We start from the raw sequence: 25,511 nt of genomic DNA, 5'->3' as shown, positions 1-25,511 counted from the left end.
TTTGTGAGTGACCACATGGGTGCTGGGAATTGAACCCAGGTTCTCTAGAAATGATCTTAACTGTGTGACGCCTCTCCAACCCTTGTATTTACGTATTAATGAAGTATTTGCTGCTGAGTGCAGAGCTAACTTACATGCTTGTGACAGGAGACAGCCACACTTTGGGTGAATAATCCTAAGAACTCTTATTTTCAAGTCTGTTCATTAGTTTTCTTTGCTGTGTGATTTGAAGCATGTGTTTGAGGATGAAGCTTCTCTTTCCTGTCCTTTACAGCCACTGGCCTTGCTCTGTAGAACTCTGAATTCAGCGAAAAAGAACATTCCCTCTTGCTCAGTGTTGTATGCTGTAGTTTTATCTTTCTCATTGGCAGAGACTGTAGTCACTTTCCTTACCGTGGCATCAGCACACGGGCACTCTGTAGTCAGCCGCTGACAACACTCATCCTCTGCTGGACATGGTGCGGCACAAACCAGAGACTCTTCGCTTGTTCCTTCTTTTCTGGCTCTTCTGCTGTCTGCTCACGAAGGACAGTTCTCACCTTGAAGGGATATGAGTTTATTCTAGTCACAGATTTGAGTGACAGCTCTGGAAACAGGGACGTAGACTAATTCAGATTCCATGTCCCAAGGTGGATGTAGCTTCATGAAGCTTTATAGTTTTTAAAACAAAGAAAGTCATTAATAAAGGCAAGTTTAAAATATATTGGTGGGCGCACAGAAGGTGGTTACGGCGGGATGGGGAAAGCGCTCCACAGGCTATCGGTGCTAGCTCATGGCAACCTTAGCTTTTGAGTTGGTGGGAGTTAGGGGATGGTTAAGTTAATAGATTTCAAAAGGGTTTTGCCTATTAGTCAGTTTTTGTCTATTAGTGTATTTATTAGTTCTGAGAAAGAGGTGGAGAAGGAGCAGCTATGGGTGGGGTAAAGCTAGCCAGTAAAAGGTAATGGGCCTCTGGACCTGCAACCTTTCCACCCTCCCACGTCACTGCAGCTGAAGTAAGCCACCCTTCTACACAGGCACAGCCACCCTTCCACACCACTGCAGCTGGAATAAGCCACCTGTCTATGCAGGCACAGCTCCCCCCCCCTAGGAATTCTTGTCGAAATGCCTCATCTATGCCCATCCTGATTAGTTTTTACTATCAATTTGATATAAGATGAGTCACCTGGAAAGAGAAAATCTCAAATGAAGAATTTCCTTGATCAAACTGGCCTATGACCATGTCTGTAAGGGAATTATCTCTACTGATGATGGATGTGAGAGGGCCCAGCCCGCTATGGGCAGCACCATCCCCAGGCAATTGGGCTTAAGCTATGAATCAAGAAAGCCAAACGCGCGAGAGAGAACAGGCTGCCAGGCAGAGTTCCTCCGTGTTCTGCTTCAGTTCCTACTTAGATTCCTGTCCCAGGTTCCCTCAGTGACGGACTGTGACCTGGAAGTGTAAACCAAATGGGTCCTTTCCAACCCTAAGCTGCTTTTGGTCAGTGTTTTATTAGAGCAAGAGACAAGCCAACTAGAACAATGGCTGGTCCTCCACATGGAGAAGGCTCTGGAGAGGTCATTCCAGACAGATACAGCCATTCCTGGAAAAGCCCACAGCCCCCTCAAGGGTTCATTTTGCTTTATGAATTGCAGTCATGTTTATGGCTCCAGTGAGTCAAATGCATCAAGCTACCAAACAGAGCAGCAAACTGGAATGTTAATGCGAGTATGTAATAAACAAAAACAAAAATAAAAGCACCAGATCCTAAAGTCTGGGAAATTCTATTGCAAGTTGGGTGGTTTCTAACCAGAATCAATCTTAGCAAAATAAATGGTGGTATAATAACATGAATTTAAAAACTGACATTTCCATAATTTAAAAAAGGCAGTAAACCCTAGCCTGCCTTGGATTCTGAGACCAGAGTGGCGTTGTTGTTGTTGTCTACCTGAGACATCAAGCAGAACCTCTACCTTTCTGCATCCCTATCCAAGTCTTGAAAAGAATTGAGGGAAAGAAATGTCAAAAAGAGACAGAAACCTCCTCTACCATAGCCGAAACCCTCCTGGGTAGAGCCCTTGCTTGGAATAGGGTCTCATGTAGGAGTCATCTCATAGACTAAGATGAGGTAGGTGGGGGAAGCAATGGTAGGGCCCCAGGGAGCTCTGAGAAGAGGCATTGCTTCATTAGGACCTAGGGATAGTTAATCATGTGGGATTCAGGGTAAGTAGATAACTGTTTTAAACATTTCATTTTATTTCTTTATACATTAGATGGATCTTTCTTAACCCCCATCCATAACCCTTGGCAACCACTAATTATCAATGTACTATTATCAATCATGTCTTTCAGGGTCAAATGGAATATTGTAGCACGTAACCCTTTGAGGCTGGCTTTCCTCTCTGTATAAAATTCACTCGGGTCTGTTATTGTGGATGTTAATGACGCACTCCCTTTGGGGAGTATATATGATTGTGCTGCACAGGTACACCCAAGTATATTCACCCATCTGTCTTTGAGGGAGACTAGGGTTCTCTAACTTACCCATTTGCTTGTGGAAGAGGTTGAAGGTCACAGTTCTTGACTTCCACCGGTGATACCTGGGAGAGTGTGGAGCATGGGCTTTACCATGCTGGTTTGATCCCGTGTGAAGGTTTTAATCCTCTGAAACCCAAGGAGGGACAAATTTCTTTGAAGACAGAGTTTGGTCTCTGATTAATGCCAGTAAAGAATTGTTAGTGACAGATCCGGGCAAGACAAAACTCTGAAAGAAACGGAGGTCAGGAATGCCAGATGTGAGGCAGCTGTGGGGCGTTCCCAGCCTCAGGAAACTCACGCCTCCAGCACTTTCTGGCAAGGTCATGTCTTTGCCAGCTGTAGGTGTCCAACGGTGATCAAGCAGGGGAACTGGGAAAGGCCCAGGTGGGAATGCGGTGAGGGTAGCTGAGCAAATTAGAGTGGCAGCCTGGAAAAGGCGACTTTGTGTCTAGGATGTGGGACCTTCCTGCACAGAGGAAAATGCCACAGTCCCATTGCAGCCTGCGTGAATACCGGAGGGCCACAGGTTCAACTCTAACTCACAGTTTTCATGATGGGGTTGAAAATGGCTGCTTGCAACTTCAGTTCTGTTCCTGCTACTTGGCAAAGGTCTCAGTGACTGTTTATTATAGAGAGCTGGCTGTCTCATTATTTAAAAGCTGGCTCTCTAAACAAGGGAATTAGGTATAGAATTCCAGCTTAGTCCCCAGGGTTTTTAAGTGAAAAAGAACCTATGGGGCTGGGGAGATGGTTCAGTCAGTAAAGTGCCTGCCTTAAGGACAGGAGGACTTGAGGACGTGAGTGTAGGTCCCTAGCACCCATGCAAAACACCCAGGTTGGTATGTGTGAGCTAGGTGAATCCCTGAAGCTCATTGGTCAGCTAGCCTCGCTGAACTAGTGAGTTTCTACCTCAATGAGACTCCCTATCTTAAAGGTTATGATCAAAAGTCATTGAAGAAAACAATGGAGCAAAAAATCCTCTGACCTACACACACACACACACACACACACACACACACACACACACACACACACCACTGCCTGTTGATGCCAGATATGGAAATGGAAGGTGGGGGAGTGGAGGGATAGAGAGGAGGCCAACTAGCCTGCCTTCTTTGAGTTGCCTGCTCTATGGTCATTACGTAGTTTGGGGGATCCAGTTACCCTCTATGCTCCTGCCTAGCATTGCCACCCCTCCTGTTTTGTCCTTTAATAAATGTTACAGTTTTCCTGGAAACCAGGGGGTGAGCTTGTGGTGACAATAAGAGTCTCTGAGTGCATGCCAGGTGGGGTGGTGTTGGTGGCAGCGGCGGTGGCATTGGCCTAGTTATTGGTCGTTCTCAGGTAAAGTCCAGTTGACCACCACTGTGGCAGACACAGGTGTCTGCTGTCCACATGTATGAGTATCTCTTGTAGCTTCCAAGTCACAACCTCATGTTTTGGACCCTTTTTGGGTCTCTTGAGTGATCAAGATGATCACGTCTCTGACCTCAGTCATTGAGAGTTGTATCCTCTTTGATCAGCATAAAAAGCTAAAAGCCGTTGTTTAGTGTACAAATAAAGACAATCTTTCTACCATTGTCAGAGGTTGTCAGAGAAATCGGGGCCCTGAGGTGATCTATGCAAGTGTCTGTCAGTGTCTTCTGAAGCAAACTAACATGTTGAAAATAAATTTCAAATCCATGTGGTCTTCTTAGAAATCCAAAGGCAGGGAAATAAATAGGGGCCAAAGAGCAGGGCCTGGATTCTAGGCTGGAATAACCTGTGTGGAGGCTGGGCTGGTGGCCCTGAGAGGGGCTTCCCCACAGTCTATAGTAATTTCCGGTCCCTCCCCTCCCTGAGCCTTCATCTCCCTGGCATGTAAGATGTGGGGCTCGCACTAGCTCTCCCAGCTTCTTGTGCTCTGAGAGGACCCTGCTGAGATTATCCTCTGGTACGAGAGGTAGAACTCAGAAAAGTCTGCTGCTTTCTCCCCACCCCGCTCTGTCTTATTGGCTCTTGGTTGCTGCTTTGAAATTTCTCATGTTTCCCAAAGTTTCACAGAGCAAAGAGAGGCCCTGTTGAACTTCAATGGGAGAGAATCATCAAATTATAACCCACACTGTTCCATTGATTATAACCGAAACGTCAAACCTAGAAGCACGTTAACTTTCTTCTGGCACGTGACAAATCCCACACGCTAGGTCGCTTGGAGCAATGAAGGCACGCTGCTCCTCTCACAGTTTCCAAGGGGCAGGCATTCAGACAGGTCCTTGCTGGGTTGTCTGCACAAAGTCTTCCAAGGCTACAGTCAAGATCTGGCCAGGATGGACTCTGGCAGCCTTTTGTGGTTGTCTGCTGGACTCCTTTCCAGACAGCTGTTCAGCTCATTGTGTCTTGCTCTTTTCTTCCAAACCAGCCTGAGCTCAGGGGAGACCTACGCCTTCTTTAAAGGCTTTGCCCACTTACCATGGGGGATTATGTGATTTGGAACCTTGACAACACCTGCTAAATCCCTTCTCCTAGCTAGCCTAATGAGTGTCACAACTCACCCACAGGAGTTCCCAGCCCCCACTAGGTCGCAGGTTGCCCCCAGGGGCAAGAATCCCGAGTTCACCTTGCTGGCTTCCAGGAGATTTCCTCATTGAATGAACTTGTCATGTGTCTTGCGCTGTTGTGGGTTGTTAGAACTGAGACCACTGGACCCTATGAACATGTCTTCATTGCCTTGTGATGTTCCCCTAAGATATGGCTGTATCCTTTTCTTCTCTTGCAGACATTGGCAGGACTGCCCGACCAAGACACCTTCTATGATGTGGTAGACTGCTTGGAGGAGCTGGGCATCGCCGCTGTGTCCCAGAGACACTTGAACAAGAAAGGGACAGACTTGGACTTGCTGGAGCAGTTTAATATCTATGAGGTAACAAATGCGCCATTTCTAAGTCATCCACAGCATCAGAAAATGTCAAAGGATGATGTTACATGTCCTCCAGGCCCAGGTTCTAAGCGTAGTACAAGGGGCTTCCACACCATGAGAAATTTTCTAGAAATGCAAGGTTTCAGATCCTACTCTGACCTCCTGAATCAGGAACTCAAGAGTGGGACCAGAAATCTTGCCCCAACAAACCTTCCAGGAGACCCCAGTATGTGTTCAAGCTTACGAACCTTCGACACAGAGAAAACTCAGAGCTATTCTGTTTTGAAGAGCATGTGCTCTGTTGTCAGGACCTCTACTCAAGGAGAAATCAGGTGGAGAGGCAGGATCAGGGAGGAGGAAGGGGAGGAAGGGAGGGGCTGAAGGAGAGAGCAAGGGGGAGGGCTATTCCCCTGTACAGTGCGAAGTGGAAATTCATAGGGTATTTTTTAGAAAAACCTCATCCCCCATGTTAAAGACAGAGTCTCATGTAGCCCAGGCTAGCCTCAGATTCCACATGAGGCCAGGGTGACCTTTAATACCAAACATATCCTGCTGGCTTCGCTTCCTAAGTGCTAGAATTGCAGGCGCACGGCCATTCCTGGGACAGAAGACAGTGCTTTAATGACGCTGCCCAGCATGTGCTCTCTTCTGGGCTTTCTCTTGCCTTATTGGAGTGCTTTTCTCTTTGCTCCGGTATGTCACAAGGAAAGAAAAATCAAAATTGAACATCAAACTCCACTGCTTGTCTTTGTACCATGTGACATTATTTAAAACACAAATATGACAGTATTTTGTAGGCAGAGTTGTCAAAAGTTCCTGGCTCCTATTTGGAAGCTGCCATTTGCAAACATGGTTAGTCATACCAGGACAGAGGAAACAGTATTAGAGTCATCCATTTCTCTTTTGTCTCTGTGTAAGTGAGTGCCCTACCAGCACTCTGTCCCCAGCTTTCCGGTCAGTCATTAATAAAAGGATGGGTAGGGAAGGAATCCTGAGCTGCTCTGTCTCCATGTTGTTCTGTGCTGTAGAAGGAGCTGCGGCAGGCCTGCTTTTCGTCCCTCCCAGCTCCCGCACGGCTAGCTTAGCCCCAGAAACTGTATTTATTTAAACACTGCCTGGCCCGTCATCTGTAGCCTCTTATTGGCTAATTCTCATATCTTGCTTTAACCCGTATCTAATAATCTGTGTAGCACCATGAAGTGGTGGCTTACCGGGAAGATTCTAACCTATGTCCATCTTGGACCGGAGCTTCATGTGTCTGTCCTGGAGAGGGGAGAATTTTGTTCTGTCTTCCCTGCCTACCTATGTTCTGACCTATCAGGCCAAGCAGTTTTCTTTATTAATTAACCAATGAAAGCAACAGATAGATAGAAGACCCACCTACATCACTGTGCAATGGGTCAGCATATGTGATTGGCTAATCCTGCAAAGTAGCAGGGATGGGAAGGATGCACGAGAGCTCCCCTCTGTGTCCATCTTCAGGGAAGCAAAGCTCGCGGGGTTGCTCAGTGGTGGGTATTGCTGCCTCCCATTTCACGGTTAAATTAGGCTTGACATGGCACTGGTCTCCACCGATGCCTTTGGTGGTTCAGCTATACCCAACTTCCCTGTATCTTGCATGTGGAAATTGGGTCATTTGAGGAAGCTTTCTTTACCTTCTTCTCCACTTTATGTGGGTTTCTTTATCCCTACTCTCCAGTTGGCAAACTCCTTAAGTACCATCTCCATGAAGCCTTGCTCCCCATTCCCCACTGTTCATAAGCGAATGTCTCTGCAGCTCTGTCCAGCAGTTCTCATGACAACCCTGTCTGTCTGTCACTTTGAGCTATACTGAGTCCTGTGTCTCCTGCCTCTTTCTAATGCCAGGGCCTAGCACAGCTGCCTAGAGTTTATTAAAGGCTTGGATGCCTCCCTCTTGTGAGCATCACACATGTGGATACTAGTGTCTCCAGGCATGGTTTATTCTGATGCCCGAGTAATAACTCAGGGTGACAACCCCATGCTTTAGGTAGCAGACAGAATCTGGATCCTCATTCCAGTCTGAAAGTTAATGCATTCTAGAAAACATTTACTGACATAGGCAGCCAATTTTAAATATGCGCATGGAGAGCTAGAAGAATCAACATGCAGAGCCAATACTTTCCTCAAAAAGACTTTGAACTTCTCAAGTGCCTGCAGAAAGCTCGGGTAGACTTCTTGGGTGCTTCCTCATGGGGCAGGATGTCTGGTGGCCATATGTCTCAGGCTTTCTGGGACAGGCCTTGTTTTGTGTAATTTAATTCCATTTCAGAAAGGTGATTTGATCCATGTTTAATTAAATCTGTTGAAATTTCTTAGCCACATGTGATTTTTCAAATACATAAATGGCCAAAATAAAAAAATCTTTTGTCAGATCAGATGTGTTAACTTTTGGTTCTAAAAATGTTCTTTCTCTATGGGGAAAGACATCTTGCTGTTGGAGACTTCCAGCTAAGAAATAGCTGTTACTTTTAAAACTTGTCTACTAATGCTTTCCCTTTCCTGAGAGCTTTCCATCTCATCGGTGATTAAAAATGTGTATCAGTTATCTTTTGCTGTGTCCCCAACACACCATAAACAACTGGTCTAAAAAACCTCACTGATCTTGGTTCTTGGAATCAGGAATTTGGCCTGGCTCAACTAAGATGCTTTTAGGTGGTTCAGCTACCTGGTGGCCTTACTGGGCCTGAAAGGTCTCATTTAGCCTTGATCATCTGGTTTTCAATTTGATTTGGGCTCTTGTCTAGACCACATGTGATCAGCTAGCTCACACCCACTTCTTCACAGGATAGCAACATCTGTGAGAAGCAAGACTAGCACAAATACTTCCAGGCTTGGTGTCGTGTTTGCCGATGGTTCACTGGCCAAAGAAAGTCAGTCGCATGGTCACGCCTAACCTCTGTGTGGGAGGGGTTGGCACATTGTAAGGAAGCAAGGAGGTGTGAGTGTTTATGTGGATAGGTTGTGACCCTGACATGCACCTCACCTAAGAGCTGAACTGAACTGTGTAAGCGTGAGACAGCCATGTGGAAAAGGGTCGCATCCGTTACTAAGATGGCTGTCCATCATGGGTCACAGTCATATTATGATAAAAACTCAGAAAATATTCAGAGGTAGTGGTTTTGAGCCCCATTAAAAATGTTCAAATTGTTCAGAGCAAGTTACACAACTAAGTCTAGACTCAAGGATGACACAGGGTGGCGTCTAAGTCCCTGGAGACCTAACACTGTACAGTCGTCAGTGTAGCTCACTGGTAGAGCATGCGCATACCATACACGAGGCCCAGAGCTCCCCTCTAGCGCCTCTCGTCAAATCTTAATATTTGATAATTCTAAGATCTTATTATGTTAAGTAGGATAATAATAGTGCGTTTATGGTTTTAGCAATCTTTTTAGGGATATATGTTAAAATATTTACAGATGATAATAATCTTAGACATTTCATTGAAAAATTGACCATGGGGTTGAGGGCAAAATGTGACATGTAAATGAGCAAATCTTGATTCTGAACTAACAAGTGTGAGACGACCGTGGGTGACCTGTGGTGGCCGTGGGTGACTGTAGGCGACTGTGGTGACTGTGGGTGATTGTGGGTGATTATGGGTGGCTGTGGGTGACTATGGGTAACTGATGACTGTGGGTGACCATGGATGACTATGGGTAACTGATGACCGTGGGTGACCCGTGGTGGCCGTGGGTGACTGTAGGTGACTGTGGTGGCCGTGGGTGACTGTAGGTGACTGTAGGTGACTGTGGTGATTGTGGGTGACCATGGGTGACTGTGAGTGACTGTGGGTGGCTCTGAGTGACTGACCATGGGTGACTATGGGTAACTGATGACTGTGGGTGACCATGGGTGACCGTGGGTGATCGTGGGTGACTGTGGGTGACCGTGGGTGACTGTAGGTGACTGTGGGTGACCATGGGTGGCTGTGGGTGACTGTGGGTGACTGTGGGTGACTGTGGGTGACCGTAGGTGACTGTGGGTGACTGTGGGTGACCATGGGTGACTGTGGGTGACTATGGGTGACCATGGGTGGCTGTGGGTGGCTGTGGGTGATCGTGGGTGACTGTGGGTGACTGTGGGTGACCATGGGTGGCTGTGGGTGACCATGGGTGACTGTGGGTGACTGTGGGTGACCATGGGTGACTGTGGGTGCTGTACCATCACAGATTCTCTACTCATCCCTGTCTGTTGTATATATCTGAAATTTCCACAGTAAATGAGGCTTAAAATACTGTGAAAAAAAATCATAATGAAACCACACACCTCTGAATATTTACTAAAAAGCACAAGAATCGAAGATATCAGCATCTTATAATAATTGCAGCATAATTTGCTATAGCTCCTCTTCTTGTCTTCTTTACAAAGAGAGGCTTGTTACACAGTCCAGGCTGGCCTTGCCCTCGGAATACTCCTGCCTCAGCTCCTTAGCTGCTGGGACTATAAGCTGTACCACCACACCTGGCTGCACCCCTCCTCCCCATCTTCCCTCTTCTTCCCCCAGTTCCCTCCTCCTCCCTTCATCCTCCAATCCCTCTGTTCTCTTCCCCCCTCCGTCCTTCTCCTCCCCCTCCATCCTCCCCTTTGTCTTCCTCTTTGGCAAGTGTTTTGTCATGGATCTGAATCTGTGATATTCCCAAATGAATTATACATCACAGTGATGCCTAGATCATTGCCTCTGATTCCTCTCTTCACTAGAACTTTCTGGTCAGTCTCCCCTTTCCTCGACATGGAGCAGTGAAAGTGAATCCCCCCACCCTGCCCCACATACTGCTTCTCGGGAAGGCACTGTGAGTGGAACATCACTCGATCCTTGGACCTTTGGGGTTAGACAAGGAGCTAGGAGTATCTGAACTGTGATTTAGACCTGCTCATATCACTGCAAATGTGTGCTTAATAGAAACAGTCAACAGTTCAGGCCAGGGAAAGTTCAGATGGTCTAAGAGCCTTCTGTCAGAAATGGAGGGAAAAACAGACTGGACACTCTCAGAAGTGCTGCCACTGGGAAGATATTCTCATTCCCAAATTTGCCCACACAGCGCTGCTTAGGGTTTTAAAGTTTTGATGGCAGCCATGACTGGTCAGTTATTGAACTTCACTTTTAATGTTTGTGCTTCCAGACGGAACTCTTGAGAACAGGAATTTCCAGGGAGACTATGCAGAGATGAGCCTTGGGGAACTCGTCAGTTCTCACCTCAAGCCTTTAACACCATGTTCGGGAATAAATTCTAGGGGCACTAAAATGGCCAAATGATTTTCAAATATCGTCACTTAGATAGGTCACACCAAATCCATCTTATCTAAATGCTGGGGCTGGAGGAAGTAGGGAATAAAGGGTAGAGATGGATGACCTGTTGTCCATCAGCCGTGTGTCTTGGGGACTGGTCTACCTGTCAGGGGAAGAACACAGGTGTGAAAATGTCTGGTGATTGCTTCTGTGGAAGCCACCTCTCCTGTCCTGGGGAACATACAATATGCCCAACTCTCTGTCTTCTCTTTATTTCTCCACTTTCTCACTGGGAAGGATTAAGTTGTAAACATCTTCAAAACAAGAAAACATACACACTCAGGGGTGCCTGGGACCACGTGATTCTACAGTTGCTTAGTCTGACAGGCTTCAGAGCTTAGTTGAGCCTGGTCCAGCTGGACTGAAGGTTGCCTACCTAGTGGATCTGTGTAAAAGAAGAAAAGCTCCTCTCACTATTCCCCACCATGGACTTTGCTCATCTTCATTTCTTGTCATCGTCTGGTCTGATTTTTATGTGCACTGCCTGTAAATCTAGACAACCAGAGCGCCTCCTCTGGTGTTAAGGAGACCTTTGTGCCCATGTCAGCTCTGCCACTAATGAGCTAGATGTGACCTGTAGCCAGTCACAGACTCTCTGATCCCTTGTTGATAACAGCTGTGTTTGTGAGGATATCGAAGGAGGGGAGCTTCTCTGCAGATGGTACTCAGGAAGTGGCTCTCTCCTCTGACCCAAGCCCAGAGGTAGAAACTAGAGGGCAGCTTCTAGGTGGAAGGAGGAGGCCACTGGGGAGGTCATTTAAGAGGGCGTCTTTTCTGTGATGCTCTCTGCCTCCTGGCCACCATGGAATTAGTAGCTTGGTCCTCCGCTTCCTGAAAGCCATGGAGTGGGTTTTTGCTTCCTGAGTACAAGGGGGTTAGATGCTTTCTTCCGCCACGGTCTTCCACTGTGATGTCATTGTCATTACATAGATGTAAACACACCCAAACCATCCAACTCGGCGAGCCAAAACAAATCTTACCTGTTAAAGTTAACTTTCTCAGGCATTTAGTCATAGTGATAAGAATCTGACTAAAACATTTAGATTTCAGATAATTTAATACATTTTTCTTACTTAGCTGTCTCTCTATACAGATCTATATTCTATTGATACCCATTTGATCCATAGAATGCATAATGACAGGCACGGTGCAATCACAGATTGAACTGACTTCTGGACACACGTAGGGGTCTTTGAGATTGAGTAGAGGCCTTCAATACAGGGAAAACAGCAACAACAAAAAAGCAGTTTTAAATCCATTTATAGGTGACATATAGTCACAATCCGGACTGGAAAAAAGCTCTCAAGTTTGGCTTGCCTGATACACTCTGCTTTTTCAGGTGGCACTCAGGCATGAGGATGGTGATGAGACAGCTGAGCCACCCCCCAGTGGGCACCGAGACCGGAGGAGAGCCAGCATGTGTTCTGGTGGCAGTGTGGGTGAGCACCAGGGCCTTGACCGCAGAAGGAGCCGTAGACACTCAATCCAGAACATCAAGAGCCCACTGTCAGCTCCCACCAGCCCTTGCTCCCAGTCAGTTCCTGCCTTCAAACCCAGCCAAGTTCGAGATCTCTGTGAAAAGTAAGCTCAACCCCAGTGATGGGGAGGGAATACCACTGGGGAGAGGGAAAGAGAGACTGCGAGTCACATGTACTGACCATGACTCCCTCCCCACTAGATGGTTAGGGTGTCCTGGCCTTGCTTTCTTCCTTTCCTCTACCACTAAACCATTTCCTCCCTCAGGGAACTTCCCACTCAATCTGCTCTTGATGGCAAGCATAGATTTGACCTTGCCAAACTCATTTTGTATTTTATAGAATAGCAAAGAGTCCAAAGTACAAAACCATGGCCTAGAAATAAATGGTATGCCACACAGCAATGTGAGACTGGAATGGTTCTTGAGATAATGTAGCCTTATTCAGATTGGCTTTAGATATGTGAACATACATATGTAAATTTAAAGATATTTATTTTTATGCAGCACCTACTCATTTGATCATTTAGCCACTCAGTAAACATTTTATTGAGTGTCCAATATAGGTCAGGACCATGCAAAGGTATAAAGACACATACACAACAAGAGTATGATCTTTATCTTCATGAACCTTACATCTCAGCTGGGGAAAGAGAATAAGGTAGATAAAAAGAAATATAAGAAGCTTGACTCTACCTCTGGTGGCCTGGAACGATTGGGAAAAACAGGTGCAACAGAAGGATGGCTGGGCTCCACAGTCCTGAGACAGCTGCTCCAGGTGGATGCTGTCTGTTTCTGAACCACAGAGCTTGACCATCCATCCCATTCATGGTGGTGCGGTAGGATGCATGTCATGCCCCCATCAGTATCAGTAACAATAGTTCCACCATTCTCTCTCAGCCTGGAAATGTTTCTGGGAGTCAAATTTAGCTTACCTAGCTACATGGTGATGGAGAAAATAACTCAGCATACATCAGGCCACCTTTAGAAAGTCAATCATCAAGAATATTTGGGTTTCCCCAGCCCCCACCGCAGAGAGAATAACCCAGCATCTCCATCATCAAGGCACAGCTCAAGCAGTCTGGTGCTCATGTACCTGTTAACCAGGAAGCGGGAGGGGTCCTGGTTTGAGAGGCATGTGCAGCATGCATGGTCTCTTTCTGTGTCATGGCCCTAGACGTGGTCCTGTTTCTGAGTGTGTGTGACCAGCTCTACTCTAGTGAAAACCCCTAACTTCTGAAAAGATTAAAATAAGGAAACTGCTAGCTAGGGGCTGTGCTGGGAGAAGGCTTCAGGTACACTGTGGTTCAGCCCTGGGTAAGTTTCTTCAAGATCTTGGATCACAAAATAGACAGCCGCTAGCTAGCAGCTTGAGGAATTGACTCAGAGGAGGTCGAGGAAAATGTACACAGTAATTGAATACTGTTTAAAAACCAATGGAGATGCTGAAGGCAGGGGTGCGGTGAGCCTCGTTGGCCCCACTGGTTCTTCACTGTCTGATTCTGTGCTTGTTTCTGGTCTCTTCATTTCTCTTCTGCTTTTAAAAGGTCCTCATGTTTTGTGCTTGAGTAACAGCATCTTCTATACACTAGCAAAGATGACAGCAGTTCGGGGGGACTGTCCTGAGAACAGTTCATTGTCTCCAAGTTCTGGGCTCAGCAGGAATTCAATCTGGGGTGGGGAGAAGATGGAGAGATGCTGCTCTAAACAATGCTTGCTTTGTTCTTTTCAAACGCTATGCAATTTTCATTATGCCGAAGCTATTGCTTTAATGTAAATTTTGTAGTGTTTGGGGAAACTGTTTTCCAGTTTGTAAAGACAGAAAACACTGAAAAGAGCTGGGATGTAGCTCAGCATGGAGTGCTTGCCTAGCACACATGGTGAGGCCCTGAGTTTGATCCTTAGCATTGCAAAAATAAGCAAATGAACGTAAATTAAAAATATAAACCTGAAAAGAGAAGACATCCAACAACCTTGTAACTTTAAAATGATTTTGTTCATAAAGCCTGTTGGAGAGAGGCTGGGGTGGCATCACCATGGTGCAGTTCTCCTCAAGACAAGACTGCAATGGGGGAAAGGATGGCAAAGAAAGGGACTGGGGAATGGTCCTGTGTGCTTAGCGGTGTCCCCTGCTCAACATCTGTGACTTAAACTATACTTCAGACTCAAGCAGCTGCTAGGATCCATTTTTTGGAGGCCTGGGAAGCAATGCCTGTGAACTCCCTGGACATACTTGGGGCTCATCTGTAGCAAGATTCCTGTAGGTGCCACTTAGGAGGAGGACTCGGAGGCTGGATTTTATCCTTCTGTGACACAAGTCGTACCGACCCTCTAGCAAAGATGGGGGAGTGTGAGAGGGCAGAAAAGAAGTCGTGTGGGAAATGTGCGTGGAACTCCTTGCTCATTTCATTTGAGTTCAGTTCTAGAAAAGACCCTCTTGTACAGGAGGGCAGGATAGGTGCCAGACAGCAGGTAGGGTGGGCTTTGCAGTGAATAGCAGGAGTAAGGGATGGGCTGAGCCAGGAGTTAAGCTCAAATCTTGACTCAGTGCTCAAAACGACTTCCCACCTTCCCACTCTTAAACATATTAACTGAACAAGACTTAACACGTCAGACTTTTTAGAAAAGAGAATTGGTTGGCATGCTATATGGACATCATCTTTACTGAGGTAAATATAAATATTCAAGAATTGAAAAGGACACCATGTCACATACCACAAACATGTATGCTTTCTTGCACATGTAACCCTGCCAGATTGTTACTACCATTTTAGTGATGTTAGTGCGACCCTGAACCCACATTACTGGGCCATGGCTTCTACACTGGCCCTTGGCCAAAATCAGGTAGAGTTTATTGATCATCTGTCACCTGAAAAATTTTTGTATGATGTGTGTACCATAAAGAATTTCATCTCTGCACTTACTTTTTGCAGACTTCATTATAAGAAGAAAAATTACAGCCTTCTTATTTACTGCGGAGAAAATTATTTGGGGGTCATCTAATTAGCAAAAATGAACAACCCCCCCACACACACACACACAAACTCCAGCAGTGTATCTGACTCCCATTGCTGCCATTCCCAGGGCTAAAATGTTCTTGAAGTTTGTCTAGCCTGAAGCAGGAACCCAGTGGAGTTCACATACAGGCTGGGGTTCTTTTCTTCATGAGTATCCCATTCTATCCTGTATTTCCTGCTTGTTAGAGCAGTCTCTAACCTTAATTTGCGTCCCTAAACATGCTCCTGTTCAACGAGGTGCTTGCTTTCAACGCATAATAGATCTCCATCTGTCCCGTCTTCCAGTGTTTCTGATATGAAATACTGCACAGGACCTAGTGTGCAACTCTGAATTCCATCCCGTTGAGTTACACACAACATTCCACTCTCTAGAGGTAATTCCGAACTTCACTGAGTCAACTGATGCTTGCATGGTACCATCTAGCTCTCAGTCATGTGTGTATTTGAAGGACACGGAAGAGTGAGCTGGCGAATTGTGCACAGTGACAGCTGGCTGGGGAATGGAACATAGAGATTTATGCCATGTACACCAAAGGGCGGTAATGGCGGGTTGTCATGTAAATTTCATAAGTCATGAAATACTAATCTCCTGATGTTTTTCAACTGCTAAAAATGTAAAATATATACTAATGTTCAGATTCTCCAGAACAGATCTTAGGCCAGATTGAACTCACTGGTTATATTTTACCAACTACTGTTCTGAGGAGACAGACATTTTTAGAGAAATGGAGGGGAAATGGGCTAAAATTGCCAATGAGCATTATGTGAGGAAGAAGGGGGGAACCCACCATGGCACATGAGATGACTGTGGGGATCTTATAGTTGAGGTTACAACAAGAAAGTAAAAGGAGGCTGTGATGTGGCACAGGCTTGATCCCTGGCATCACATAAGCCAGATGTGGTGGTAGATACTTATAGTCCAGATGTGGTGGTAGATACTTATAGTCCAGATGTGGTGGTAGATACTTATAGTCCAGATGTGGTGGTAGATACTTTATAGTCCTGGCACTCAAATAGTAGACAGGAAGATTGAGAGTTCAAGGTCATCATCAGCTACATAGCAAGTCTGAGGGCAGCTTGGGACATATGAGATCTTGGGAAGAAAATTCCATGAAGAGATTATGAGGATCTTATTGATCATAAATTCCTATGATGCAGGTGAAGCTGGAGATGGGTGGATGAAAAGTTGGGGTGGGGGTATACAGAGCTTGGTGAGAAGAAAGGACTAATGACACATGCAGGGAAAACGAGGCTGTTAGGGAGGTTACAGCAAGATAAGCTTAGCTCTAGAAGCCCCTAGGGAAGAAGGAAGTAGTTCTCAACCAGGGATGGCATTGCCACCCAAGGGACACCTGGGCATGCATGTTTTTGGTTGTCGCTACTGGTGCTGGGTTGCAGTGGGCATGTGGTAGGACAAATTCAGGAATGTTGTCCCATCATGCACAGGGCATCCGTCAACTAAAGAGAATTAGTTCTCTGCAATGTGTTGGTGCTGCATCTGGGTCAGCACCTTAGCAGGCTGAGTATTTGGCTGGAATTTTCACCCGCTACTTGGGAGGCTTCCAAGGTTGGGAACAACTGTTGGACAAGATAGCTCTTTTATAAGAACACAGGATTCTGTACCTGCCTCAAGTTCACATACCGAACTTCGGATCAAAATTAACTTGATTCAGAAATTATCGCGAATCAGTTAAAATTAGAGTCTGTACATGATATTCCTGGTATAAAGATTTCATTTACATTTTACAACCATCACAGAGACAGCACTTTTTAGCAAGAATGGAGATATGGAATGTCTTACCTATTACCCGGACTCTCTGGCCTACATAGGTTATAGCAGAATCCTTTTCCTGGTATTTGTTTTATCTCTGTTTAGCAAATTTTTACTCCTCAAATTCTTAGCAAATACACTGAATTTTGTTAAGGACAGGCTTGACTTAATCTAATGAATCAATCAGTAACCAAACACAGCCAGTTCTAATCAGCTTTGAGTCTATCACATTCCAAAATTTTGACATCATGGAATGTGACACCTGCATAAAACAAACTGGCAAGACAGAAATATACTTATATAACAGAGTTGTGCAATCTGAGGCCAGAGCCCGTGATCCTGTGTGGGATAGGAATCATATAACCGTGTGTGCATGCAGTCATATGTGTGTGCGCATATACTCAGAGATGTGCAGGTGGAACTGGGGACAAGCATGGAGGGGTAGCTCCACAAAGTCTCCTTCAGCTGCTGATGTGGGCTACCATGGACCCAGAAGCAAAAGAGTAAATAGAAGAGTTGCTGTGTCCCCGCGTAAGTTAGAAGATGCATAAAGATAGGGATGTGCCTGCTGCATTTGAAATAGAAGTATTCATTCTAATAAATTGCAAAGTCACTAGGATAAAAACACAGGTTGTTGTGTGAGCTTTTGTTGAGGCGATGAAAACAAACATCCCCCTGCCCCAGATAGCACACCAATGACAGGAACAAATAATTCCACCCAAGTATAGCTTAAAGTACCAGTGAGTCTAACTCGTGTAACTTTTAGAAGCATGGGAAACTTATGGACGGTTACACCACTGAAGGAAAAACATCACCCAGCAACCATTAGGTGCCTATTACTGCCTGGTGGATGGTTGTGCATTCAATAAAGCTTTCCAAGTATTGCAGCTGTTAGTATTGCTGAGATGCTCTCTGGTCCCTATGATGCAGCCATGGCTGTGTGTAAGTGCTATGAAGCTGAAATAGTGGATCCAGGCTCTGACCTCATACTCCTACCTCCCTGAAGCAGGTGGGGCCTTGTGAACCCTTTCCCCTACAACCATCAGCTTTATAAATCCTTACGGGAGGGGTGGGCCTTCATGAGCACCTCTTCCCAGAAACTATTAACTGTCTATGGGACCTCAGAGAGGGATAGAGCCTTGTAAGCTCCTCCCTGCCCATGGTGAAAAATTAATGGGCCTAACTTTCTGCAAGCCTTCTGCTTGTCATCACAAAGTTAATGACCCTGTCATGTCCAAAGGACAGCATTCCACTAATACAGATGTACACAGAGGTTGGTTGCTGATAGGCATTGACCTTGTAGCCAGGAACCCAGAAGTGTCAAGCAACTGTGAGAAGATGTGGTCTTGTCTCTGCCATACTAAGGCTGAGACCTAGTCCATCTGAGAGCAGGGAGGAGTTTAACAGGGGGTATTGTGGGCCTTTGAGGGATGCTAATGTCTGGAGCTCCATCTGGACTTGTTGACTGAGAAAAACCATGGCTCCTAAGGAGTTCTTGATCTTCCCAAGTCTACCACCATTTGGGTGGCATTCAGAATCACTTTGGAGTTGAGCATCAGATAGACATATCTGAGCATAGGAGACTAAGGTTCAGAGCCTGGTACCGCTATTATAGTCTTATATCAGTTAACATATTGCCATTGCCTTATAATCCGATCAAATAGCATCTCAGCAGTAGTGACAGCTACAATATCCACAAGCCTTTATTGAGCGCATACCCATCCACGAGGCAATTTGCCGAACACCTGAGATGTTTCGTCTTTGCCCTTGGGGTGAGTACTATTTTTATTTGCTATGTGGTAGCAGGAGAGGTGGAGGCAGGTGGAGTTGAAGTTCCTTGTCTGAGGACCGACAGCTAGTATGATGGGATTGGTTTTAGAGTTTTGTGGGTCCAGCTTCAGATTGAGGAGCTCACTGTTTTGTCTGACTGCACTTGTTTTCGTGATTCTGTAGATCTAATCTCCTGCGCGAAGCAATGCCTGTGTTAGTCCCTTTCTCAGCAAAGACGGGTGCTGAGTGCTGACACCCAAGGTTGTCTTCTGGCTGCCACACGTGCTGTGGCATGTGCATGCCTACACACATACTTAAACATTCAACATAACACACATCAGGAAAGTATTTCCCAGTGTCCCACTATGTAGATGGGCCACGTGCCATACTATCAATCATTTTGCCTTGGTTACTTCGGTTTTTCCTGGTGCTGTTTGCAGTAGTGAACATCTGAGTACACGTTCCCCGTGCATTTGCTCGCAGCTGCACTCTTCTGGGATAAATGCTTAGAAGTGGAAATCTAGATGCAAAGGACGTACATTTCAATGCTGTGGGACTCTGGAGCGAAGAACACTTAAATTTTCAGCATCACCATCACACCTAAAAGGCTGTACTTTGTGCTTTCCCATCAGCCTGTAGCTGGGCGTTTTCACACTTCCTTGCTTGCACTTGGTGTTAGGAGTTCTTCAGAGTTTTTTTTTTTTTAATTCCATGAGGTCACATGCAGTTACCTGGGGTTTTGTGGTTGTGACTGCACATCCCCCATTTAGATCCTCTACTCTTTTATCCTGTCTGTTGGTGTTGATGTATAGGTATTCTTTATTGTTTGCATGGAAAGACAATATACTTGTTTTTGCTTTGTTTTTAATATTAGCCTTTGGACATTTTATCCCCATCTCTCCGATATCTTTAAAAAAAACATGGTATTTCTCACTTTCTACATAAAACATTCTGTCAGCACGACCATCCATGAGTGGTTTCCTGTGTGGATTTGATTCCATGCTTGCACAGGAATGTATGTTCTCTGAGCTGCACCCTCGTTGGGCTGTTCTTCCTTCCCTAAGTAACAGCAGGGGTAGCACTTAGGAAGCACCCACTGTATGCTGGCTGAGGTAACACTTAGGAAGCACCCACTGTATGCTGGCTGAGGTAACACTTAGGAAGCACCCACTGTGTGCTGGTTAAGATAGCACTTAGGAAGCACTCACTGTGTGCTGGCTGAAGTAGCGCTTAGGAAGCACCCACTGTGTGCTGGCTGTGGTGCTAAATTTCATGTGTTGAGAATTCCGTGGTGAAAGGTTTAGTATCCTGTTTATTTAAGAGACAAGGAAACTGAAGCACAGAGAGACAAGGAGCTTGCCCTACATCAGACTGCCGATCAGGGACACTTCTGGCTTGGAACCCAGGCAGTCATGGCTTAGAACTTACATCCAGTCCAGCAGGACTGGAAAGGGTGTCTGATGGGCCTGAATGTGTTTGAGAAGGATGAAGGATGAGAAGCTTTGGAGGGTGAATTAGATTCCCGAGAAAGAAGTCATCAGAATAAATGATTACTTGAGCATGGTAATCTTAAAGAATTATATTTTTTTATTGGCCTAGATATTGAAGTTATCATTGGGTTTGCTCTTCTCATGAATGGGCACTGACATGGCTTCTGAAAAGGACTTCTGAAGATATCATTCTGGAGCAAGCGTACAGTGACTAACTGGCCGTTCTGGAAGAGATCAGAAAGGAAGGTGCAGAGAACAGACACCCACTGAAGAAGCCTCAGCTGGGTTGCAATGATTGGAGGCTGAGGAGGATGCTGAGGAGAAGCAGGGTCTAAGTCAAGCTAAAGTTCAGCATCTCATAGTCAGTGCACACCAATTAGTGACCCAGTGGGTGGTGGGATGAAGGGAGCCAAGCCTTCAGGGAAGCCTGTGGGTGCCAGTACAGGGAGGAGATGGGGGATGTTCACTGTACTCCTATAAAGTGGGCAAGGGCATTGGCATCACTTCACCAGCCACAGGAAGCAGGAGGCAAACGGGGAGCCTAATTATGAAACCCACTGGACCGATGAGCTCAGCTTCCTATATTCTGATGAGAAGGAGATATATTTGGTTGCTTCAGTTTTAGGACAGGACTTGCCCACAGGGCTCTGTTGCCAGGGTTACAGGATTCATTCAGTGATTACCCGTAGAGTCTGCAACAGAGTAATGAAGCTGACCTATCTCTGGGAAGGAGCTGGCAATAGGCAACCTGTTTACAAGGGAAGAGCATACGATGAGACACGGAGGCATTACTCAAGGTTAAGTTGTGAAAGTGGCTGGCTTAGGTGACCTGTTAAGTGCTGGCTCCTACAGCTAGGCTTGGCCAGGTACAGTAAGGGAGAGATGTGCGGTCAAGAGCAGAGGTCCGACCCTCAGGCTTCATCTCGGCCTCTTGTGGACTCCTAATGCGGATGGCTCTTTAAGAGGGTGGTAGAAGAGTTAGGATAGACAGAAAAAATGAGTGCGTGGCCGGGTGAGGGTTATATTGACGCTTCCCCAGAGGTTGTTCTATTAAAGAAGGTAATTGTTAAATAACTATGGACACGAGCTGGAGAAAATGTTTTATGTTCCAGCATAAACTTGCTAGAGGATTTCATAACAACCAGACTAACAACCACTGGTACCGTGGGCAGCAAGTAGCTACTTGGGGAAGTTTATCTGATGGAAAGTGGTTTGTTATGAATGAGAAGCCCTGATGGGGCCTGTGACGTCCTGAAGTAAGTATTACTGGATGGCAGCCAGGGGTCTGGAGATGTCCGAGGCTCTTCCTGAGTATTCTCTAGCAAATGGTAGGCTGGAAGAAACAAAGATGGGATCAAGGAAGAAGGAGCTTGGGGGGGTGGTAGCAGTAAAGAGGGAAGACTGGGGGTGGAGGAAGAAGTGAGCTTGTAAAGTTCCTGACTGTTGGAAAACTTTCCATGATTAGATAGCCAATGTCTCGGGACTTGTCTTTGCTTGGGTATATTTGGGGATCTTTAGAGATTCTGGGTGAATTGGTAGACTTTGGTCCTTAAAACCACACAGATCCAACAGTGAGTCTCAAATTGAAAAGCGGGTGTGTGTATGTGTTGGGAGGTCCTGGAAGCATTGGGACAGAGCTGGGTCAGGTGAGGAGGTTGGGAAAACCTAGAAATGCTCTCAGAGTATCTAGAAGTGGAAAGGTAGGGAGGATGGAAAGTAGGGGGATGTCATGGGATACAAGAAAGCATGGTTTATAGGATACTGTATCCAGTCTCATTTAATGTCAATTCCCAAGCAGCTAGTAAGGCAGGATCCTGGGCTGGCTCACTCAGGAAACTCTGGGTGTGGTGTATTTGAGGAACCTATGAATGGAAATCCCAGCCATTTGGACAGGCACCTGTGGGATCCAAACATGTACAGCTGATTTGTGATACCCAGACTCTAACCCAGGAAAAATAGAGCAAGAGGTGGAGAAAGGATGATGAGTCCCTGGGAAAGAAAGCGCTGGATCATCATCTTTTGAAAGGTTACCATGAGACGGCCACACAGTTTCCCAGTCAGGGAGCCTTTAAAGAGCTCCTCTTCAGGTGTGAGTCGGCTCTGATGGGGTGAGGCTTCACAAGGGGACCAGCTATTCAAGTGTGGGTTAGAGGAAAGGCCTGGCTGATGTTCCTATTCAGTCTTGGTTTGGTTGGTGAAGGGCTGAGCTTGCTTCCCTTTGACCTGTACAGACCCTATGTTTTCCTTAAGACACACCTTCCCTTCCAGAGTCCACACACTCACAGCCTTTACTGCTGAGCTTGGATTTCTGAGGTGATCCATGATGATGTAGACACTGGGACATGTGGTTCTCAACATGTCTTTGGGAGCAGAGCCAGACTTTTCCAAGAGTTGTTGATTGATTAGATCCAGTCATGGAAGGAACAATTATCAGTCTTGCTTCCAATGTGCTATGGTCTGGTTGGGCATGGTGGTGTATATGTTGCAAGAAGGCTACTTATTCATCCTGGCTGCCCAGCTAACTTAGCCCCGAAATAACCACACAGAAACTATATTCACTAAATCCCTTCTTGGCCCATTAGCTCTAGCTTCTTATTGGCTAGCTCTTATATTAATTTAACCCATTTCTATTAATCTGTATATTGCCATGTGGCAATGGTTTACGGGCAAAGATTCCACATGTCTTTCTCTGGTAGTGGCTCCATGGTGGTTTCCTGACTCTGCCCCTCTTTCTCCCCACATTCAGTTCTGTTTCCCCAGCCTACCTAAGTTCTGCCCTATCAACAGGCTAATGCAGTTTCTTTTCTCATTAACCAAGAAAAGCAACACACAGACAGAACAACCTCCCATACCACATACATGTTCTTCTAGTACTTGAGAAACAGAGGCAGGAGGATCTCTGAGAGTTTAAGGTCAGCCAGCTGGGGTTACATAGCAAGACACTATACGAGATATGGGGCTGGGAGGTGGGTGGGGGAAGACAAAGAAAGACCTATATGGAGAGAGTCTAGAGTTAATTCTAGACAAATGAAGATTGAGCCTGAAGATAAAAGTCCAAGAGGTCAAACGTGAGAGCAAAGTTAAGTCACTACTGAACACAGCTGGTAAAGTGTTGTCAAGGGCCCTTGGGGACTGAAGAGGACACATCTGGCCTGCAGCCACACTGCCGCTCCGTATTCCCAAGAGATGGTATCAGTTGTGTAAACACCACTCTCATGCTGAAAACAGGTTTTTTTTATTTCAAAATGAGGTCATCATTATGAGAGACGTATCAGAATGGACATGGGCCATAACTGTGGTCCAGGTGTGGCTTATGGTGTCATGGATATCCATTGCATGTCTTTGCTTCCTGGTGGATGCAGGACATTAATGGGATGGAGAAGGAGAGTGATTGGCAGGAGAGGTGAGCTGGTGGGCTTCTCATGCATGTGAGTACGGGCATAAGAGCATAGAATTCAGGGGGAGAAGAAGGCAGGGAGGCTAAGTGGCTTCATCCAGTCAGTAAGGAAAAGAGGCATTTTCTCCAGCTGCTTGTCCTAAGCAGAGGTAGCATGTCATAGCTGTTAGGCACATGATGCTAGGGTTGGATCCTGGGTTTAATCCGAGTTTAATGCCAGGGGTCCCTGGGATTGTCCTTGGCCTCTCAGTGCACTAACAGAACCTGTTCCAGAGGTTGACCAGGAGAGAGATGAACTATGGGAACTGTCTTACATAGGTACCCAGTACAGAGCTTAAATAAGAAAAGTCAGTAAACAGCTGCAGAGAGGTCACACAGTAGGACCAAGCCCAGAGCAGGGGACCTGCCTCTGTACCCCAGACCATGGCCTTTAGAGCTCACGGGTCTCTGGTACCTTTTGGAAGGTGACTGCCTTTGTTATCCTAAGAAAGCTGCTTCCTAAGGACATAGTGTCTCAGTAGGGGCCAGAGGCAATTCTAGGAACTTTGGGAAGGCTTGGTGACAGAATCCACATTGCCCCGAGACAGCAATTCATTCCTGAGCTCTTTGCTCCTGCCATGCGGTTTTGGTTTTATAAACATGGGATTTAAAGGTGACTAGAGAGGAGCCCTCTGGAGGAAGTGGCTAGTCCGGGCCTGCTGCTTGCTGGCACTTCTCCCCCACAGATCCATGGGCAGGACAGGGCAAGGTTGGGGAGCAGACAGCATGGCATGGCCGTATGCCACGGGCAAGTCTCCTGAAAGGGAAGCAGATGCTTATGAGACTTGAGAAGCCATTTTCTTTTCCTACACTTCTTAAATTTAGGACCATTTTTGCAAATCTGCTTTCTCAGTTGAGGGGGAAAAATTTGAATCATGACATCAGTAGAAGAAAATTATCAATTTCCCCAGACCTGATATTGTTTGTGCTTTAGGACTTGTCTGCAACCTGAGAGCTTTTGTCACCAAGCAGATGAGCAAGGAGCTTCCACTAGAGAAGCCCAAACTGCCTGCTTTGGCTGAGCAGCCTTACAGGAACACTTGGCAGTAGCACGTGTTCTGAGCTTTGCCTTTTGTGACTGACCAAGTTTGGTGAGCTAGGAATATTAGTGCCTTTTATCAACAGGCCCAAATCATGTGCCCTTATTACTCTACTCCTACTTTTTCCTGCCTACATAGTCTAGGATTTGAAGCTGTGATCTTTACAAAGGAAGCAGTTTCATAGGACAATGTGCAGATGAATAGGACAGCAATACACATGCATGGCTTTGGAAGGGGAGCGATGAGCTGTGTGGAAGAGGGCAAGGCAGAAACAAGCATGGGCTCTCGGGGAGAACCTGAAGAAGTGTGCAGGGGCAGCCATTGCAATATCATTGGTGACAGCAAAGAACCGCTGTTATAGCTACCTGTGTGCCATGGAGTGTTGCATGATGGGTGTAGGTACCACTGTAAGAAATGCCTGACACTGGAAAGACCAGCACACTTGCCAATTATCAGGTGTCAAACATTTGTATATTATGCTTCATTGGTTTGTGTTTCTTTGAAGCTAGGGCTCATGGAGTCCAAAGTGGCCTTGTGATTTTTGACTCTTGATTTATCATCATCTGCCTCTCAGTTCCCTCCTGCAGCAATAAGTGCTCACGCCCAACGTCAATATTTTCAGTCCAGACATTTATTCACTAAATTCATGCCAGTATTTTTGATAAAAGAGGACTTTACTTTTTGTTACTAATAATACACCCTCTCAAAAAGACTATCACATCCTAGAATTAAATATTAATGTAAAAATTCTTTTAGAAAAGAGAATAGTGGTCCAAGAAAGGATAAGAAGC

At 45.9% G+C, this 25,511-nt stretch overlaps 1 protein-coding gene across 11 annotated transcripts in view; it reads left to right on the top strand.

The window, feature by feature from the left end:
- Nucleotides 1-25,511, top strand: part of Fhod3 (formin homology 2 domain containing 3) — a 424,496-nt gene that overhangs the window by 284,484 nt on the left and 114,501 nt on the right. For all 11 annotated transcript variants that reach the window (XM_075969157.1, XM_075969155.1, XM_075969156.1 and 8 more), the window contains exons 9-10: nucleotides 5,274-5,417; nucleotides 12,062-12,303. In XM_075969157.1, the coding sequence (XP_075825272.1) occupies nucleotides 5,274-5,417; nucleotides 12,062-12,303 (386 nt within the window). The remainder of the gene's footprint in view (nucleotides 1-5,273; nucleotides 5,418-12,061; nucleotides 12,304-25,511) is intronic.

Source organism: Microtus pennsylvanicus, chromosome 4, assembly GCF_037038515.1.
Source record: "Microtus pennsylvanicus isolate mMicPen1 chromosome 4, mMicPen1.hap1, whole genome shotgun sequence".
NCBI lineage: Eukaryota > Metazoa > Chordata > Mammalia > Rodentia > Cricetidae > Microtus > Microtus pennsylvanicus.
This window is presented reverse-complemented; position numbering and strand designations above follow the sequence as displayed.